This window comes from Rhinolophus hipposideros (genome assembly GCF_964194185.1).
Source record: "Rhinolophus hipposideros genome assembly, chromosome: 3".
In the NCBI taxonomy this organism is placed as follows: domain Eukaryota; kingdom Metazoa; phylum Chordata; class Mammalia; order Chiroptera; family Rhinolophidae; genus Rhinolophus; species Rhinolophus hipposideros.
In genome coordinates, this window is record NC_138049.1 from 47545405 (window position 1) to 47567797 (window position 22393).

A 22393-nucleotide genomic window follows, 5' to 3' on the forward strand; every position below is an offset into this window, starting at 1 on the left:
CTGGGTACCAGCAGCACAAGAATTACCTGGAAATGCAAACTTTCAAGCCTCATCTTAGAAACACTAGATTAGAATCTGCCTTTTTACAAGGTATCCAGGTGATCTGTATGCACATTAATGTTTGAGAAACATAGCTCTAGATAAAATTAGTGGATCTTTACTTAGAAAGTTGGTAATCCATTTTCTTGAGAGAAAGAATGCACATGCCTGGTTGCCGGTGTTCTGGCATCTGAAGACTTGATTATTTTTTCCCTGATCCACGTTTACACTAACCTTGCCTGGCCTTACAGGGTTAAAATCAGTCACTCTGCATGATGCCAGGGGCCCTTCTATGTCAAAAGGAATCCTGTGCCTATTTTTTTTTTGTTTGTTTCAGAAGTCGACCACTTGAGTCGGGACTGAAATTGCTCATTGTCATGGCTGCTTTTGACTCTTCCCCACATTGGATCCAACGTCATTTATCAGATGAGAGTCTCTCCTATTCCAGGAATGGGCCTGCCTTATATATCCCTGATATCTGAGCAGTTCTCAGCTATTGGCTATTATGCTCAGCATTTGGCTAGAAGCAGCCTGTGGGAAATGTGGCCACAGAACAAATAGCAGTAATGAATTTCAGAGCACAGCAGCTGAGGCCCTAGGTTAATTATGTTTCCTGAAGCTGGAGGTCTGAGAGGCACATTCTCATGCCTACCACAAAGAGTAAGAAGATAGAAGGGAAGGGGGGAATGAATAATTGATGGAGAAGAACTTGGGAAAAGCAAGAGAGGATGGTTCTGATGTTGACACAACCAGCTGGGCACAGACTAATTACCGGTATAGAAGAGGCATTAAATCACAAAAAAATATAACAAAAGGTAGAATTGTGTGTGTTGGAAGAGATACTTTGTAAAGGATCTCAGGGTGGTTAGTAAAATGCCTCAAAGATCAAACCTAAGACACAACATACTCACTAATCTGCCCATTGAGAGTGAGAGTCAAGTTACCAGCAGGCTTATTTTGCTGAATGGGGCATGCTAACAGCTCCAGCTCTCGCCTCCAGGAACACTTAGCTTCTTTTTAAAATAAAACTGTGAATAAATATACAAATAAATCTGTGTGAAGATGTGTTCAACTAAAATATAAGTCTCCCAGGGACTCCAAACTCTTGGAGTGTCCAGGGAGCAACCAAATGTTGACCTCTCCCTGACTGTGGAAGTAGAAAAGTTAAACTTTGAGAGGAGAAGGACCATCTATTGTGTTTCCCCAAAAATAAGACTTAGCCGGACCAGCAGCTCTAAGCATTTTTTGGAGCAAAAATTAATATAATAAAAAATAATTATAATATAATTAATATAAAGTATTATATTATATTGTATTATGTTGTACTATATTATATTATTATATTATATTATATTATATTATATTATATTATATTATATTATATTATATTATATTATATTACATTACATTATATTATACAAGTCCTGGTCTTATATTACATAAGACCAAGTCTTATATATGTTAAAATAAGACTGAATCTCATATTAATTTTTGCTCCAAAAGACGCATCAGAGTTGACAGTCCGGCTAGGTCTCATTTTCAGGGAAATGCGGTACCTGATCCAAAGCCTCTAATTCTCCAGCACCAACTGGATATCTAATAATTTAATTCAATTCTGACACTAACTGCCTGGAGTTAGGATAGACCCCCAAGGTTAAGAACTCAGTCCCACAAGACTGCTCTACTTCAGACACCAGCCACAAATCAGGTGCCTAAGCTACCCACTTCTGCCCAGCTGACTACAAATTTGGTGGATTCTCATGACCCCCATCCCCCTCAGTTTTGATCATTCTTCTCAGGGAACTCAGAAAAACACTTTATTTATGTTTACCAGTTTATTTATAAAGGATACAACTCAAATTAGCCAAATGGAAGAGCATAGGGCAAGTAACGAGGGAGAGGTACAAGGAGCTTCCTGTAGTCTCCTGCCAACCAACTTTCCAGGAGTCAGGGGGTGGAGCTAAAGCTTCCCACCCTGTCTTTACCTGTTTGGTCTTTCTGGTGACCAGCCCCATCCTGAAGCTATCTAGCCCTGCCCCCAAAGTCAGCATACACTCAGGTGTGGTCAAAAGGGGTCCTTAGGAAAAAAAAATACACTCCTATCACCATGAAAATTTCACGGGTTTTAGGAGCTCTGTGCCAGGAGCTAGGGATAAAGACCAATATATTTTCTATTATACTGTCACAGAAATATACAGGATTGAACGAGAAATACATTTCTCATGCAATTTCAGGTATAATAAAACCATCTGAAATCAGTGACTGAAAAATAGATTGTTTAGTAAATGGTATTAGAACTAGATAGGAAAACTGGGAGGAAATGAGGGGAAAGATAGATCCATACTTATCTTAGTCAAAATAAATCCCAGATGGATCAAATATTTAAAAAAACAAAATTATAAATGTACTAGGAAAAAATGGATTTTTAAAAATATCAAGAGAAGGAAGGGCTTTCTAAGCATATTTCAAAACTCAGAAGCTGTAAGATTGATAAATTCAGCAGCATAAATTAAAGTACAAAATACATAATAAAAACCATCATTGGCAAAAGTCAAATGTTAAAATGAGGAAATTTATATCATACAACTTATGTCCTACCAAAGACTTACCCTTTAATAGTTAATAAACTCCAACATATCAAGAAAAAGAATCAACAGAAAAATGGACATAGGATTTGAACAAATAGGTGTTAAAAATAAAGAAATAAAAGGAACAACAGGCTCAAAATGGAGTCACTTGCTCCCAAGACAGCAAACCAAAACTTAATTCCGGTTTCAGCTTCTCCTAGGAATGCGACTTTTAACCAGTTAATCTGGAATTACCCAATCAGGACTACCTAGTAAAGCAATCTTCCTGATGGACCCCTGCCCTTCCCCTAAAGGAAGGTACCCTTGTCTGAAACAATATATTCTTTGTTAGAAATGTCTTTTTCCCGCCCACTTCTGCCTACAGAAGCCTTCCATTTTGTATGGCTCCTCAGAGCCCCTTTCTGTTTGCTACATGAATCTGTTTGCGAATTCATGAATCATTGAAGAAAGCCAATTTGATCTTTAAATTTACTTAGTGTAATTTTGTTTTAATATAAGTCACAAAAAAACAAAATAGGAATGCCTTGTAAACATGAAAAGAGGCTCAACTGCACTCATAAAAAGGAAAATTAAAATAAGGATATAATTTAGACTAGTAAAGATTAAAAAGTTTGATAACTTGGCTTTGGTGAATCTATGGACAAACAGGCATTTCCATCCCTTGCTGAACTGCTTGTAAACTGGTATAACCTGTACAGAAAGCAATTTTGCAATATCTCATAAATGCGTATGTCCTTTGGCCCAGTAATTCCATTTATAAAAATTTATCCTATAAATGTAATCCCATGTGTAATGACATCATATTCAAGGTTATTAATTGCAGCATTGTAAGAGTAAAAGGTTGAGATCACCATATATATTTGTCAGTAGGGGACAAGTTAAATTATGGCACATTATGTAATGGAATACTTTGCTGCTGTATAAATGAGGGTCTATCTTTAAGATATATTGTTAAGGGAAATAAGGTGCAAATGTGTATCCTATGATGCCATTTCTGTTAATATGTATATACACACATACATTTTACATGATAGAATTTTTTTTGGAAGGATTCGAAGAAACACAAGAAACTGGTAACAGTGGCTATGAATAGAAGGGGGAACTAGATGGCTGGAGATAGGGATGAGAGGTAGTTATTTTAATGAATACTCTAAATGCACATTGACTTTTGAATCACGTAAACACTTTATTTAAAATTAACAAACAAACCACAGTGTTTGCAAATGATTTCCTCAATACCAAATTCAAAAATACCCACATCCTCACAAGTTGGAAGTGGCCTGGACCTGCCTCATGCCCTGAGAAGTTTTAAGGATGACTCATGTTGTAAGTTGTAGTTCAGTGGTGAGGAAAGATACTGAACTTCATGGCTTTTCCTTTTCCTTGAGCTGCACGAAGTGAGGTTTCCTGCTAAGAGTAAGGATGAAGGGTACAAAATGCAAGAAGAGGACAGGCTAAAATAAGGGATTGCTGAGGCATATTGAAGGGTTGGTTAACTGAAGTTGGAAAACATACATTTGCAAAGGTGCCAGTTGGTTTGGGGTTTTCTTCAGGAATGTTCAGCAGCCTGGGAGTGGGGATTTAGGAGATTGGTCCGAGTGTAAGAACTGAAATGCTTTGAATTGGAAAAAACGATATAAAAGTGGCCGTGCCTGGCCCTTGAGAAGTTTACAGGACTTCATTAGGTTTGCCACAATGCCAGAATCTGACCCTTTGGAGGTCCACCTACTTGGTTTTATTATTTTCCGAGAGGTGATCAGGCCTGGTGGAGTGATGCATTAATCAAGCTCACAAGAGACTAGTTGATAAAATATAAGCTTCATTTACAAATTTAAAATGAAAATGTAAACCAACTGCTCCCACAAGGCAGCACCTCCTTTTGCCTGTAACAGTCTTCATAAGAAATGAAATTACTATTAGCTAACTGTTCAGTGTCCAAAAGAAGAGGAATGGATAATCTCAATAACCAAAGCCATCATCTAATTAGATGAGCTGTAATAATCTAATATACTACTCAAGGAACATAACTCTGAAGGTGCTCACAGTAATATAGGCTCACTGGCAAATTCTTTTTCTAGAATTTGGCTGTTAGGAAAAAATAAAATTGGTTCAAGTTTTCTCTTTCACATCTTAGCCCATCCTTAAAATATACTTGTGTCTTCCCATACCTACTCCCTTTCTAGTTACCAGTTTTAACAGCCTGGTGTATGCACATACAAAATATGAGCATATAAAAGTACACGTATACACTAAGTGTTTGTTTGCCAAAATGGGATCATACTGGACTGATCGTTCTGTGATCCTCACCAATATATCACGAATATTCCTCTTTTAATTCTAATAACTAAAAATAGATACATTCTAATATTCTAAGAAGTAAAAATAGAACAATTTCATTTGGGGATCAAAATGTCCTGAATATTTTTAATTTTGATAAACATGATCAAATTACTTTTCTCAAGGGTTGTGACAATTCAGGCTCATGTTATCAAAATAAGAGTGCTTATTTCCCTACATTCTCCCTAACACTACATGTTTGTTCTTTTGATTTTTGCCAATATAATAGACAACAGTATTTCATGTGTGCTTTAAAGTATATTTAGTTGATTAACCAGGGTGAGCATATTTTTATGCTTATTTCTCCATTTCTTACCTAAGAGGCAGCATGACATAGTGTTTAAGTATATAAATTCAGGAACTAGTTTTGCCATTTTGTAAGGAGTAATGTTCAAATTATTTGGCCTCTGTGAAGCTTACCCATTTGTAAAATTGGGACAATAATGGTATCCACTCATAGAGTTGTTATGATTTGATAAATCCATTATGTGTAAAACATGTAGAAAAGCACCTATTCATATCCTTTGCCTATTTTTCTATGGGGTTGTCTTCTTTTTTTTTTTTTTTTTATGGGGTTGTCTTCTTATTGTCAATTTATGTGAGTTCTTTTTATATTAGGAATATTAGCCTTTTACTATTCTATGTGTTACATATATACTTCCAATTTTTTATTATGCTTTTTGCTATATAATTTTTATTTTAAATGTATTTAAGTGACTACTTTCTTATAGTTCATTTCCCATATTGCTTAGGACGCACCTCCTTATTCAAGGTTATACAACTTTTCTCCTATATTTCCTCTAAATATATTCATTTTTTATATTTAAGTCTGTCTGGAATTTCTTCATATGTGGTAGAATGCAGGGAACTAGCTCTGTGGTCCCTCTATTCCCTGAACATCCAACGGTGTCAGCACCATTTCCTCAATGACTTGAAATGCTCCCTTGTTATGTATCATGCTCTTTATTGGGATTTGTTTCTGTACTCTATAAAGAGCCAAAACCACACTCTTGCTTATAGTGGTTTTATAATGAATTTTAACATTTGGTAAAGCAAATCCCACTTTAATTTTATTTTTCACTTTCACAATCGTCGTGGTTATCCTCCAACATATGAAGTTTAAAAAAATCTTGCCCAACAAAGAAAAAACCGAGAGTTGTTAGATGGGTGTGGGGGGGGGGTTGGGGATAAGGGGAAAGGTGAAGGGATTTGGAAGCAGCTGGTAACCACAAGATGGCCTCAGGGTTTTTTTGAAAATTAATTTGGGGAAGGTATTCAATAATGTTGTAAAGATTTTGTTGGGTATCCGATGGACATGCGTCCTATTTGGGAGACCACCTCAGGGATACTGTGGATACCTGATCATGGCATTGTACACCAGAAGCTAAACATTAATGAATGCCAACTATAATTTTATATATATAATGTGATGGTTCAGTGTGAGGTCAGAGGGATAGTGGATGGGGGGAGGGGGGTTCACAGTGTGAGGGATATAAATGATGAACGTCTAAGTATTACCTTGTCTTGTACACCTGAAACTAATAAAATAAAATAAAAATCTTGTCCAGTACTACCCACCCATCCAAGGCAGGGGGTCGGGCAAAACCAACCGCATTAGGGTTGTCATTATAATTGCCTTCATTTTGCATAAAGTGACATTTTTCTGATTTTAAGTCCTCCTATCCAGGAACATGACTCTTTTATTTGGATTTTGGTTTATGTCCCTTAATAAAATTTTATAATTTTGTTCCTATAGATCCTGTGCCTTCCTACGTATTTTTTTTAACTTTTGGTCACTGTTGTGAATAGGCTATTTTTTCCATCTCCATTCTAACTAGACATTGCCTAGACAGAGGAAAACTATACGTGAGCTTCTTTACTTTCATTCAGCCGCTAAATTCTCTTAATACTAGTAGCCTATTCTTCTTGGATTTTTCTGAAAAATAAAGGTTAAGTGTTCCTGATGTTTATACCGGGAAGCTCCTCTTTAGCTGTATGACTGCTATGCTGCTGTGCTATCCTCTGTGATTATTTTCCCACTTCACACAATTGTTGCTGCTCTAAGTGGTATACAAGGAATGAGGCAGAAGCTTTCTATGAAAATATCCCATGATTGCTTCGTTCAGGTGTCATGGATGACAACACAATACAGTGGTTCTTGGTCTCTTGAATTCAAAGTCATCTATACTCATTTCTTCAGCTCACTGCTATAATCATACCAGTGAAGTTCCCATTTGGTCTCTTACAACAGGAGACAGACCTAGCGGGCAGGGAGTCCTGTCTGGGCATACTTATTCCAGTATTATCCTTACTCTCTGAAAGAGAGATACACTCAGAGGACTTCTTTAACTACCCTTCTAATGAGCTTGTCTCAGTCATTATCAATCATCTAGTTTTATTTTCTTTGTAACACCAATCATATTGGCTGGTATATTATTTATTGATTTGTCTCCCCAAGATAGACCATATACTAGACTATAAACCTGGTAAGATCAGAGAATTTCCACATGTTACTTAACGCTTATCTCTCTAGTATCAAGAGTTGAAAATACCTAGTAGACCTACTGTAAATACTTGTTGAATTAATGAATGTTGAATTTCTGAGAAATAATCACATCACGTTTAAGTACTTTCTTTAATTCAACTGTCCTTAGTGTTATTAGGAATGGCCGCTAATGATCTGGACAATTTCTTAGATGCGAACAACTTCTCGGCTTTAAAGTACAGGTCAAAGTAAATAGTAAATGTTTCAAAGTAAATAGTAAATAGCAAAGTAAATGTTTCTGAAACATTAAAACGTCAAAAATAGTTGTGGGACTGTAAAACATTAAGGGAGGTAACTCTCCGGGCAAGTACAGAAATGTATCCTTCTACCTCAATGGTCACAAGTTGCATTTACTAGAGATGAACTACGATCTACTTGTTCTGTCTTTTTTTTCATGTCTTATACAGGCTTCATTTCAAATGCTATAGACATACGTTTACCACTTTTTTTTTTTTTTTTAAGTTTCTAGGACTTTGTGGGAAATGAAGGGAAAGAGTTGCAGGTCACCCCAACATGGGCCGTTCAGGGCAGGTTCCCGCCTACCTACTATGCTATTTTTAAAGGGCCCACCAGTCCAACGGTTTGATCTTAGCCATGGGACCTCGCGAGGTCTTTTGTTTTTATTCCACTGCCCTTCTCTAGGGCCTTCAATTTATCCAACCAAATGGTGTCAAAGTCATCATTTGAGGCATCTGGTAATGGTTACCAAGAAAGGCACATGCAGGGGTTCAAGGTGAGGCCACAGATGGGTTGGCATAGAGTTAACGGAGGCTATTTTGCTTTGATTGCCGGCAAACCTCCATATCTCTCCGTTTAACTCTTGTGGCCGCAGTTCCCAGGGCCGCGAAGACCATTTCCGCTGTTCTTCCCACCGCTCCGGGTCGGAGCGGACCGGGAGAAACCGACGCGCCAGCCACCACAACCCCGGGAGCCCCAAGCACTTTGGTCGCATTCCTGCGGCGGCGGCGGCGGCGGCGGCGGCGGCGGCGGCGCCGCGCTCGCCCGGTGCATTGTGGGCGCTGTAGTCCGGCCGGAACCTGTGGGTGATTCCACGTCCCGTGCTCCGCTCTTCCCGATCCTCCTCCAGACCTCAGTTCCCCGCCCGGGCCTCCGCCGGGCCTCCAGGGCCCGAGGCGCGGCGTTCCGGAGAGTCAGCTGTCTCTCCCCCGGGCTTGAGGGCCGGAAGGCGGAGGGGCACGGGGAGGAGCTTCGGCGCGCGGTGAACGCCTGCGCTACGTGCTCGTTCCCCTCGCGACCGCTGCGCGCGAGCCTGGTGTCCCCGCGGCGGCGTCGGTGGAACGCGGAGGGGGCGGAGGGAGCCCGCGGCGGCGGCGGCGGCGGCGGCGGCGGCGGCAACAGCGAAATGGCGGAGACGGTGGCGGACACCCGGCGGCTGATCACCAAGCCGCAGAACCTGAATGACGCCTACGGGCCGCCCAGCAACTTCCTTGAAATCGATGTGAGCAACCCACAGACGGTGGGGGTCGGCCGGGGCCGCTTCACCACCTATGAGATCAGGGTCAAGGTGAGGCCGCCTCTCCCTCCTCCTGTGGGACCTCTCCTCCGGTCCCCGTCGGCGGCTAAGGCTCCCGCCCAGACGGGGAGCCTCTGCGTGACTCGTTCGGGCAGCCGTGTCCGTGGGCGGGGTCGTCGGCCGGGGTCTCTCCCCGCGTGGGGCTTGGGGGGGGGGGCTGCTGAGGGAGGCGACTCCGGCGCTGGCACTTGGAGAAGGTGCCAGAAGACCGGCGTGGGGTGAGCTCCGCTGGCCCCTCCCGCAGCTCATCTAAGGATGGCATTTGAGTTGGAAAAGGGTAGATCTTTCGAGAACACTGAACACAACCCTTCTGCGAGGGAGGTAGATGTGAGTGGAGGTGGGGGGGGGGGTTGCGCCAAGTTGAAGCGTTTTCCCAGTTCTCTTTTCCTGGACACTTTCCCTCCGAGGTGGCCACGCCACGCTGGTGGCTGCAGACTGTGCCCAAGCTGTGAGACTAACCTGGGTCGTACCCGTTTCTGAACAGAACCTAGTGGGAGTTCACAAACGCCTGACCCGCTCGTGAGGCGGAGCAGCCGAGCGCGGGGACCGGCAGTGGGTGACCTCGGCGCCCCGGGCCACGTCGGGCTGCGGCGGGAGGTGTGGCGCGGGCCGTCCGCCTCCCAATCCAAAGCCACTGTAAGGAAAACCTGTTCGTGTGGGGAGCTTGCTTTCTGGACTTGGAGGTCTGCACTTCACCGAATGAATGAATCAGCCGAAGCAGAAAAACACTTATAATGTCATAATTAGTATTTGCTGGCAACACGTAATTCAGATGGGTTGAAAGATGTTAATTTGAGAATCGTGCTGCTCTCGGTCGTTCAGGATTAAAGAACTTTCTTAGGTGCGGGAGTAGCTTTAAAAATTAATTACATAAAGTGAATCCAGCTGGTAAAGATGACAAGAAATTGTTTTGTTGAAAATTAAGCGTAGTAAGAATTTAGGTTTAGAGTAATCAAAATTTACATAACGAGTGACTATTAACGTTTAAGTGGGGTAATTTCTCCCTAACTTATGCCCTTTTTTGTGGTAAAAAAAAAACATGAAATTTACCATCTTAACTATTTTTAAGTATATGGTTCAGTAATATTGAGTATTTTCACACTGCTGTGAAACTCACACATTTAAAAAATGATGTACTTATGTCACGCTGCTAAAAAAAATTGAATAGTTATCAAACTTTAGTTTAAGATATGAAACTAACAGTTTAATGTCACGAACCACCCTTATCTCCCTATGGATGTGTGAGCTGTGAGCCATAAGCAGTCTTGTTACAGCGAAACTGCCAATCCGGGCTTCAGTGTACCTAGGGAGGTGTATTACCAAGTAAGCCTAGTGGAAAAGTAAGGCTTTTCATTTTTTTTAGTCTTCTGGAATGTCCTAAATATATGGCAGATTGTTCACTACAACAACTTCCTCTTTTACCCTTACTCACCAGCACGTTTTCCTTTCTTTATTTTGCTGAAACAGAATTTGGTATTCCTGTTTCTAAACTTCCATAGCTGGTATTTCCCGTCACACAACTGAAGTGGAATCTCCTGCCCATACGTCCTCCATTTAGTAACTTTGGGTTTATCTTGCAGAGTGCATTATATTAAATAGACTCTAGTGTGATAATTCAGTTATTTTAAAAACATATACTTTATTACCAAATAGCTGATGTGACATTTAAAAATAAGTTGTGTTCATGGTGTGATCATTTGCATTTTAAAGAAAATAATCCTTTTTAAGAATTATTAATGAGTTACAGAATTAATGATATAAACCATTTTGTTGTGTGTTAATGACTGTTACAATCATAAATGCGGATGCCCTCTAAGAAAATGTAATTGGGTTTCTAATGCTCATGAAATGCCATTGTGATTTCTCTTAATATGTAATGTGTTAACTTAAAATTCAGGACACCAAGTAGTAAGATATTAGGTCTTATTTTAAGCATCAAATGGTTTTTGAGAATAATTAAAGGCTTGGGTTAAAGGAGAATGGCCAGTGAAATGAATAGGTAAATCGTGTTTTTTTTTTTAATGTTATTTATTACTGCTTTTCTAAACTATTGCTGCTCTCCCTACAGCCTGCCCCTGCAGCCTTCCTTTTGCTACTGAATTTGCCATGTGCAAACCATTTTATGTTTCAGAGTTTGGGTCCTTAAACTGTCTTAGAGTTAGTCTTTAATTCTGGTCTTGAGAAAAATGTTCAATTTTATAGGATCTGATTGAAATTACTCTAATTCACAGAGTAATTTTATCTGGATGGTGCACTTTAGAATGCAAGTTTCCCATTCTCCATTTATCTTTTGGTTTGAGGATAGTGTTTAAGACTATTAGGATCACTTGATTAGTATCTTTGGGCTTTTGAAAATAATTGGTAGTGTTAATGTTTTTTTAAATTGTTCTAATGGGTAGGTACAGCAGAGAGCACCATAAATGATTAAAGCTTTAGGAAAGCTCAGGGCCTAGAATTATTTTGACACATTAAAAAGAAGGCTAAAGGGAAATTCAGTCACATTTATGAAGTTTGTGCTATAATGTAACTTTTAAATTTCTGGAGATTTTAATTAAGATCTATTATACCTAGAGCCAACTGTTTGGAACAGGAGTGAAGTTAAGGATCTTTCTTGAGCTCTGAATTCAGAGAATAGAGTTATCATCAGTAATTAGCAGAGTGAGGTACAAAATCTAAGCCCCACTCCCCCTTGTAGAATAGGTATGATAATATTAGTACCTACTTCATAGGACGGAGAGAGATAATGCATATAAATCTCTTTTGCACAATGACTGGTACATAATAAGCACTCAGAGGTTACCTTTTTCTAAATAAGGTGTCTTCTAAATCGAAGGTCAGTTATCAGCTACATTTTCTGTATTAACATGCAGTTGAGTTACTAAAATTGTTAGATTTTTCTTATCAAGAAACCTACTTGGCATGGAAGTATACTTTCATTGAGGTAAATGTATTTTAAAAAGCCATCTTGTTTAGTACTAAATCAAATAGACTTTTTTCAATGTTTTAAATATTTATTATAGTTTGTGTGGTTCCATGTGGAAAGTTGTGATGCCGTTTAGAACACGGTAAATTTCACATTTAAGACCAAAAATACTGAGTAACTACTCTGTATCTTAAGGTCATATGGTTCCTGTGACTGTAACTGTACTAGTATTTTTTCCAGTTTTATTGAGATATAATTGACATGTAACATTGCATTTGTTTAAGGTGTACCATATATGATTTGCTATATGATATATTGGAATATATGGAAAATGATTACAGTAAGCTTAGTTAGCATTCATCACCTCATAGAGTTACATGAAGGCGAATAGTCAAATTTTCTACTCAGCATTGTGACAGAAAGATGTTTAGTAAAAGTAGCATCTTGACACTATTTGCCTTTCTAAACCTGTTTTGGTGATTTTTCTCTGGGTGAATTGTCTCATTTTAAATTGGGAGTCATTAATATCCAGATTGGAAGCTGAGAAATAATTCTTAGACTTGTTTTTAGGATTTATAAGCGTGTATTATTAAAGGGTCAACATCATATTTTAAAGAATCAAGGCATTTGGGGGCCAAAGGACATCTGCACAGTCTATGTGCCTTAACACTTGGCCATGGGATGTTGTCTGATAACACATCTTTGTTGTCGGCTGTGGCTGACTTCCACACTCTCCATCAAGGAGAGGCATGTTGCTAGCTTTGAAGATTCTTACCTAACACATCTCTTAAGATGGGAGGGAAGAACGGAGGCAGGCAGTGACAATTAAAAAGTAGCCCTGGGTTATTAGCACTCTTCTATATAGGAACTCTGCTCTCTACTTTAATAGATTAGGAAACCGAGGCAAAGAAAGCTGTCTCTCACCCAAAGTAAATTATCTAACTAGTAAATTATCTAACTAGTGTCACAGTCAAGGTTAGATTTGAAGTTATTCTTGTCCTGGTTCAGAATTGCTTCATGACTGCTGTTCATTTAATTTAAAACAGTTATCTACAGCCTAGCGTTGGGACACACCCTACGTGTCTGAACCTTTTGAAGGAATTCCCACTGGTTGGCACCCTTGAGATCTGGGAGTTGACTCCTCAGTAATCCACAGTAGGTAAGATGCACCCAGGAAAAACAAACAGCTGAAAAGAGTTTATTATTAAACTTCGTGCTTTGATGAGTGACCTGAAGAAAAAGTGTTGATTGGTTTGTGATGCTCATAAAAGGAGAGCTCTTTTCTGTGTATATGAAAGCTGAAAAGTAAAGGGCTTTATCACTTGAATACCTGTTGTGTACAAGGCACTGTGCTATATATATAATTAGATCTTTGAGGTAACCAAGCAGAGTAGATAACATCTCTGTTTTGCAGATACAGAAGCTGAGGTCACTGTTGATCCTCATCTCTTGTCCCTCCCTCATCCTTATTTTATGCTCCAGTTCTACTGAACTACTTGTATCGCCCAAATAAGCTGCATTGTCTTACGTCAGGGTCTTTGCACACACTGCCTCCCCTGTTAAAAACAGTCTTCCTTTAGTGCCTCGTCTGGCTACCATGACTTGTCCTGCAGGAGTCAGCCTTAGTGTCACCTTTTTAGAGATTTTGCTGGTCCCTGGAATCCAGACTGGATTTCCTTCCTCTGTGCCCTTAGGATTAAGTTTGTTTGCTTCTCTGCGGCTTCCTTTGGTTCCTGTATCTTGCACTATAATCTCCTAGAGAGCAGGGACTGTCAGAGCCACGCTTATTTATTTAACACCTGACACTGTTTGGCACATAGTAGAGTGGACTCTTTGGGATAAATGAAGTTTAGGAAGGTTAAGTATCGCCCAAAGTCACGGCTCATAAGTGGCAAAACTGGCATTTGAATCTAGATTTTCTGTCCTTCAGATCCCATACTCTTTCTTCCATCCTCACTGAAATTCCGATCACCTGGGGAGCTTTTGAAGCTATGGAGACTCTCTTTTAATTGGGTGGGGGTAGGATCTGGAGAGTGACAATTTAAAAACCACCCAGCAAAGGCACTTGGCTGATATGCAGCAGGGATTATTCCTGTTTGCACCATGCTCTCGGTCTCTGAGAAGTGACAGGCAGCAGAGAAGTAGGAGAAAAATACATGGATTCACAATGGTTGGTAGCCTTGATGGGATTGAAAGCAAGGCAAATTCTAAAAATAAATTAAATAATAAAACATCCTGACAGCAGAGAGGAAAACCAGTGACATTTGCCAAAGATAGAAAACTGTGTTTTGGAGGGGAGGCCATTTAGATACTAGCTGAAAGCATGCCAACCTATACAGCTTAGCTTTGGGGGAAGAAGGGAGACATTGACTATATGCAGCCCGGCCAGATCTTTTTACCCCCCGTCTTGCACCATCCATGTCTATAGCCCTGTGTAATAATCTTGGAAGTAAACCAGAAGTCAAGAAAAGACAAAATATCCATTTAAGAAAGAAATCTTTGTCTTCATTAATATTGTCCCTCTATACCTTTAAAGTGGAAAGTCTGAAAGGCCTTAACTTTCAGCTATCACGATAATGCCATGTAATAGAGATTTTCCTCCCTTCATCTTCATAATCATACAAAAAAGCACTGAACTATTATTTTTAGACATTTTGATGTTTGTACCATATTATGCTGCTTCCATGTAAACAGAGTCAACAATTTTTTGAACATCAGCTACGAAAGATGGTGTCCAAGAAAAAGCAATACTATAATATTGGTCCTGCTATTTGCTGATTCCTTCATTAAATGACTTAAAGCTTTCAACCAAAGTCCTACTTCTTTAAAGAAATAATTTAACTTAGGGATTTGGACATGGTAGTAAAGTGTGACATTTGCTATAGCTTGCCAGAAAAGTTGTATCAATTAGAATATAGATTGGGCTGTTCTCACAGAGCCCTTAATAGTAGTTTATTTTTGTCACCAGAAGCGGTCTCGGGCAATCCGCAGCTGGTATTATGGCTTGACTACCAGCTCCCAATATCACATTCACATTCTAGTCAAGGGAAAGGTATATTCCTGCTCTTTGCCACATGTAGCTACAAAGGAAACTGGAAATTTTAGTTTATCTGGGCAGCCATGTGAGGAAAGGAGGAACAGGCACTGTGCTTTGCTTTGCCGCGGTAGCAAATGACTGGGATCAGCCATTCTAGGGTGTGACTTTGTCAGCATTCTGATCATCTCTCTTTAATTCTTTCCCTTTTTTGGCTGAAGTCTGAAATTTTAAAGTTTTGAAAAGTTCATTTGATTTGGAAGAAAAAATTGAGCTCTTGTTAATTTTGTCATTCTTAAATGTAAATGAATTGTGAACGCTTCCTGAGAATTAATTTTGATGAGTAGAAAAAGAAGGCAAGCATGAAGACGTGGCATGTCTGATAGGGGTAATACGGCATTGAGTTAGGTTACAGGTACTGAAAGTGGATGATGAACTTTTTTACCCCATCACTGGCTGTTTAAATCTATGTAGGCAGTTTTACTTAGGACCAGCATTTTAGTTGATGACATTGAATGATGGAGTATATAATTTGAGTCACCAAAATAAGTGAGATCAGTGTCTCTTACCAGAGAATCATAGGAAGACTTAAAATAATTTTTATAAAATTGTGTTGTATCTAACAATATCGGAATGGTCACTTTCTAACTCCTTGCTCTCTAGATTTTGATTTTGTCTTTGGTGTAACATCTCTATTTGCTTGGCTCTCCTGAACTTATTTCCACACCTGCCACCTATAGCTTGTTTGCTTTTTTCCCATTTCTGCCCTTGTGGGGTGAGCGTCGTTATTCGGTTGTAAGTTTGGGAATTTTAATCCATGTGGAGGAATAAGAGTCTCCAAGCTCCCCTCCTAGTTCTCAGCATCTCACTTCTCTCTTGCCTTGGCATTATTGGCTGTCTTCAGGTAGAAACAGAAGTAGATAAAAATCTTGTTGGCTAGGCATACATCTGTGTATCACCATGTCTTTGTTCAAATTTCTACCCAAAGATTCCCCCACGTTACATAACGGAGAACATTCTTAAGACACTAATGGGTCTAGAGCAGGGGTCAGTAAGCTGTGGGCTTCCGTTTTTGTAAAATTTTATTGGAACACAGCACATTTGTTTGTTTACATATTATTTATGACCACTTTTTCACTAAATAGGAAGAGTTGAGTAGTTATGACAGACAGCCTAAAGTGTTTTTCTGTCTTGCCCTTTGTGAAAAAGTTTGCTAATCCCTGGTCTAGAGTTTATGTAGCATTGAAATAATGTAAATCAAAAGCACTTGCAGAATCTTAATTTCAAAACATGGGACTATAAAAAAAAAAATCCAGTTTAGGATGCCAGTAGCAAATGACTAATGAAATGGTAGTTAATTATAACACTACTAGTTAGGTTTTTTTTCCTTTACACATTTATCAAATATCAATAGGATCTTAAAGCATAGCCCTGTTGTTGGGTGCTGAATGAATAATGAATGAGTTATTAGGTCACATCTACTATATTAAAGCCAACTACTATATTACAGCCAACCACAAGGATTTTCAATTTATAAAGCTTATGTTCTCACCCGAAGCCTTATGTAAACTTCGAATAACCATTTAAAGAGAGAAAATTGGTGCTGGTATTAGGTTGGTGCAAAAGTAATTGCATGTTTTGCAATTTAATCTTTTAAACTGCAATTACTTTTGCACCAACCTAATAAAACTAAGAGCAACTGGCTCATGGTGGTTTTCGGGCCCATCCATAAAGCAGTGACAAACGGGAGATGATACCTGACAGAACTGATTGCAGTCAGGGCTAGCCAGCATCGTGGCTTACATGCTTTCTCTCCCAGAATTCAGTTCTTATTCCACATCACCAGGTGATGTTTGTGTTCTTACATGTTAACCTTCTGCACAATAGAGCAGTATGCCATTATTAAATGATTTTTCATAATATTTAAGTTGGTTGAAATATTGACATAGGTGAGTTGAACGTCTGGGTTGTACAAAGGGGTTAAGTTGAAAATTGAGAAACATACTAACTCAAAATGGGACAATATAGTAAATTGATAGAATTTTCATCTTGGTTTAAAAGGGCAAATGATGTTGATATACTTAAGTTGAAATAAATTGTAGGTGTAGAGCTTTTCACTTAGATGTTAGGATGTGATTTTTTTTTACTAGGATATGATTCTTATCTGTCATCCATGTATTTGCCCAGTTGTGTTCTCTCAAGACTTCTTTCTAACTAAATTTCTTGTTAGATTTGTTAACTTAACATTGAGCAAGTAGTAGCTCCTGTGGGCCATTTGCTTTATTGAAACCCTTGGAATGCTAAGTTCAGTAAGACATGGTTCCCGCATTCAGCAAGTTGACACCAACCTGAAACAAGACTAAACGTTTTCTTTGATCCCTTTTCCGTAAAACTGTCCAATAAACGAACATCGATGAACTGCCTACTATATGCCAAACATCATGCTTGATGCTTGGCTAAGAGATGAGAAGCATAGTTCTTGCCCTTCAAAGCTTACAGACTGCACTACAGGTGGGGAGAGAGGTGAATGCAATTTGATTTGGTCGTGCTGGGTGAAAATACTCATGTGGGGGGGGGGGAGGTCAGCCAGGCCTGCCATGCAGGACCAGGAGTGTGAGGGCAGACAGAGCCACTGCCTTTTCTGTCCTTCACTGCAGCAGCTAATGTCAGTGACGTGCCACTAAATCACACAGTAATAATACTGGATTCTGACCACTTTCTGCCCTCGGACCCCTCGTTCCTGCCCGGCTCAAACATCTTTTTACTTCTTTATTCATGGTCTGTTTAGTTTTAAGCATCTCTTGGGTAATTGCTATGTCTAGGCAGTACAGTAGGCACTTTCTCTTGTATTTTCTTTGACATAGTTTTAGTTACCTAACTACCTCCTCTTAGAAACTATAATGGCACTTATTTCCAGTTAGAACAGATCATCATAGATATAGATCAGTTGATCATTTTTACTTAACAATAGTCATTTCCTGTTTCAACCTGATTGTGCTTTGTGATATAGCCAAGAAAGTCTACCTGCTGTTCTCCTCCCAAACTTGACTCTAACGACCTTCCTTTATTCCTCTTGCCAAAAGCTCATTCAAGTATATGTATATAGTATAGACTGGTCTTCTCACTAACCAATGTAGTATCAGTTAGCTGTGAATAACAAACCACCCCAAAACTTAATGATTTAAAGTAATGATTTATTTTCCATTATTCTGTAGGTTGGCTGAACGGCTTCTCTGCTGCTTTTTGCCTGTGATCATTTATATAGCTGTTTTGAGCTGGAGAGTTGGCGTGTGTGGCTGTCCCCTGGGATGCCTCATTCTCTTCCACATGGTCTCTCATTCTCCAGTCAGCTAGGCTGGCTTCTTATATGGAAGTCTTAGAATAGCATTCTAAGAGATCTCTTGAGAGATATTGAGTTCTAGGCTCTGAAACTTGCTTGTTATTTCTACCATGTTCTGTGGACAAAGCAAGTCATAAGGCTAGTCCAGATTCGAGGGGGAGGGAAATAGACTCCACCTCTTGGATGGAAGGAGCATCAAAGAATTTGTGGCAACATGTATCTACCACACGTTATTTACTAGTTTGGAATCTCCAAATGCCATAGTTAGTGGTGGCACCTGTGATGTGGTGACTGGTAGGCAGAATGACTCCCCGAAGGTACCTACTTCCTAATACCTAGAATCTGTGAGTGTGTTACCTTACATGGCAGAAGTGACTTTGCAGGTGTGATTATGTGACGGATCTTGAGATGGGGCGATTGCCTCAGATTACATGGTTGGACCGCATGTAATCTCAGGGGTCCTTACAGGTGAAGCAGGCAGTGCAGTCAGTCATAGAAGGAGATGTGACAATGGAAGCAAATACAATTGCTGACTTTGAAGACGGAGGGAAAGACCATGAGCCAAAGAATGCAGCCAGCTGTACAAGCTAGAAAAGACAAGGAAACAAATTCTCCCCTGAATCCTCCAGAAGGAATGTAGCCCTGATGACACCTGATTTAGCCCAGTGAGATCCATTTTGGACTTGTGATCCCCCCCGCCCCAAACCATAAAATAATAAATCTGTGTTGTTTTAAGCGGCAAAGTTTCTGGTAATCTGCTACAGCAGCAATAGGAAACTAACCAGAATGCCCATGCCCCTGTCAAAGATTGCTTCCAGCAGAAGGAGACTCACTCCCGGAGAAGGAGAGTAGTGGAGGCCGGGGCTCAGCCTCACTCTGAGCTGAGATTGTGGGCCACAGTCGTCTCTTTCTTCCCCATCAGAGTCGAGCACCATTGCTCTCATGAGCCCTCTCTTTCTAGTCTCCAAGATGTTTTACCAAGGGTGTAGGAAAATCTATTTTCTCATGGAAAAAGTTGAGTGCCTTACTTAATAGGCTGTAGAGGATTATTTTTTCAAACTAAAGAGAAAATACTACAAGACTAAGTTGCTTTGGCTATCCAAGTATAAGTTGAGATTAACAATGCTAAATGACTGGTGCATTTTTTTTTTAAAAGACTGAGTATAACAGAAAAAATGCCACATAATCTATGATAAAGTTGTTTATCCTTATCTAGTGCCCTCAGGTGAGAAAGAGCTAACTTCTGAAACTTGACAAGGGTAAAATGACGAGTATTAGGTGATGAATATTTTAGGTTATTGGCTCTTGATTAAAATTTAGCTTAGAAAATGTTTCCTACTTTATTGTCAGGCCTTTGACCCTCCATAATTCCAAGCAAGTCCTTGGAAGCAATAGTATCTTCCATTTACTGTACACATTAGGAGAAAAGTACTTGGACTTTTGCAACTTTCTAGGTCTCAGAATATATTTAAATATTTCAAGCAATAAATGTATAACTACACAATTTCTTATGTCATCTGATGTCATTTTTGTTTGGTTTGGTTTTTTTGTTGTTTTGAGAAGAAACCTGCACATTAACTTCAGGCAGTCATTAAAATGAGCAAGAAAAATCTGTTTTTTGTTGTTGTTTAAATTTTTATGGGGAACATCTAGGACCCATCAGCGCCAAATCAAGTCGTTGTCTTCAATCTAGTTGTGGAGGGCACAGTTCACAGGCCCATGTGGGAATCGAACCGGGGACCTTGGTGTTACGAGCATTGCGCTCTAACCCACTAAGCCAACCAGCCACCCTACAATCTGTTTTTTTCTTAAACACTCACATCCACTTGTGATAGGATAGATTTTAAAAATCCAACTTAAGGAAAGATTATGAAGTATATAAAAAATATGTATCAAATATGTAAGGTGCCCAGAGCTTCTTTCTGTATGAAGAAAGTTCAAGAATGTCAAAGGTAAGGGAACATAATAGAAGGATTATAATTGTATAGAATCTGATAAAACGTTCATAAAATTAAAAGCTTTATAGGATGAAGTAGGTCATCTGTTATGAATATTATTCTATGGGTTATTTAGAAGGAATGTTCTTTGATCTGCCTTTCTCTAGAATTTTTGCTCTGCCTTTGTCTAAAACTGCTCTAATACAGTAGCCATTAGCCATATGGAGCTATTTAAATTGTAGTGTTAAACTCAAACTACCAGACATCTGTTTGTCCAGTTTCCTTGGAATCGAAGTTGACTTATTTGACTTATTTTTAGTTAATTAAAAGTGATACTGACCTCTAATACATAGGATGGCCTTATGTATGAAGGGACCAGTGTACACAGGGCTTTTCCCGAGTTTCTTTGACTTTTTGCCTCATCTCACTGTTTCTGGTCAGTAGTCACTTACAGTCTGGTCACTGTTAGGCCTGTGCCAAACTCCGAAGTGTGTACTGACTTCACACACATCCCATTCTCTACTGATTAAGATAGAGACAATTTCTTAATACAACCAACCAAAGGTTAGAGACTTATTTTTTCACAGGATCATTTATTATGTTAGGAAATTGAGTATACACATTTATAAACTGTAGTTTACATAGACTATTGCGTAACTAAAAGTGAACTGGGATGAGAATAAATGGTACCTTTCAGAATGCATCGTATCTTCCTCTTTTCACTACTCCAGGTTAGATGTAAAATCTGTGTTGTCCTGGACAGCGTTAAGTTATATCTGCTTTCAGGTCTGTTAGAGCCCCAGGCCTTCCCAAGATATTAAGCTCAAGGTACCTGAAGTAATTTCCTGTTCTGCAACGGATTTGGGTGTCTTAGAGGTCTTGCTGTGGCCAGTGGAAGAGGAAGTGCTTCCTGCATTCCTTTCCCACCCCACTTCCTCAAGGGTTCTTCATAAAGTACTCAGAAAAAGTCTTGTTAGATTAAAACATTAAAGTATTATGACTTATGTTCTCGTGTAGGGAAACTAAAGACAACTCAGCAGTTGTCTAAAATCTAAATTTAGATTTTAAAGCACTTTCATAAATTAGTTTTGTCCCTGAGTATACACATTAATATACCCTTTTCATAAACACCTTAAATTTGTAAGGAGTCCAGCTGCAAAGCAAAAACAGTTCCGTTGTAGCTTCACTGAAATGCCCTAAAGAACTTCCTTTTTTAATAACCTCCTAATTTGAATTCTCGGATGTTAAACAAGTCACCTTGTCAATTATTGCAACACTTTCTTTGGCAATTTTTGATGGCTTGTGGTTTGATCAGTGTTTGTCCTCATTTCATCTGACTCTATTGAAAGAGCACAATTTCTTACAGTATCAAGGTTTCAGAGACATTTTGGCAGGTTTGTTTTGATAACAGTATTGCTAGAAATTTTATATTCTATGACAGAATCTGCAGGAAAATGTTGTTCTTTTAATTCATAGTTGCTATTATTTATTACTATTAATTCCTTCATTTGCCTTGACATTACATTTTCTCTCGTTCTCCATCAGTCCCTGTATAGAGAGCTCCCCACTCCTACCCCACCAACAGAAGCCCTGACTTACCTCATTTTCTTCTTGAATTTTGACTAATAGGTTTATCATATTGTTCAAATTTCCCTCTCAAGGAAGCTAGACTTCTCCCAATTGATCTGAGCATCTGGGGCTGTCTTTCCCTACTCAGTGATGGTATTATAGAAAAGAACTGGAAGCAGATGTATCATTGGGTGCAGGAGGAGGCTGTAAAGGAAAAAAACTATTATATTGACTAATTATATAACATGGACTTCCATTCATTTAGAACCTGCACTAACTTCGGGAGCTAGTGTTTAACATAGTCTAAGAACACTTCAATTGGACATGAATTCATATTCCAGTTTTGCCTTATCTGTTAAATGAGTGCCCTTGGGCAATTAACCCCTACGAATCTATTGTCCATTCTAAAGAATTCACTTTTAATCTGTTTTTGTGTTTGAATCTTTATTGTGTCTCTTGTAGACAGAGTATAATGGAATCTTGTTTTTTTATCCAGTCTCACAATCTCTGCCTTTTGATTGGAGTGTTTAATCTCATTTTAATGAAA

The 22393-nt window shown here is 39.2% G+C and overlaps 1 protein-coding gene across 2 annotated transcripts in view; it reads left to right on the forward strand.

Moving 5' to 3' along the window:
• The first annotated feature begins 8533 nt into the window (after nucleotides 1-8533).
• Nucleotides 8534-22393, forward strand: part of SNX3 (sorting nexin 3) — a 41816-nt gene continuing 27956 nt past the window's right edge. Inside the window, exon 1 of one of the 2 annotated variants that reach the window (XM_081036315.1) lies at nucleotides 8534-9034. In XM_081036315.1, coding sequence (XP_080892441.1) covers nucleotides 8873-9034 — 162 coding nt within the window. In that variant the 5' untranslated portion in view covers nucleotides 8534-8872. The remainder of the gene's footprint in view (nucleotides 9035-22393) is intronic. The other variant, XM_081036316.1, reaches the window with a different exon arrangement.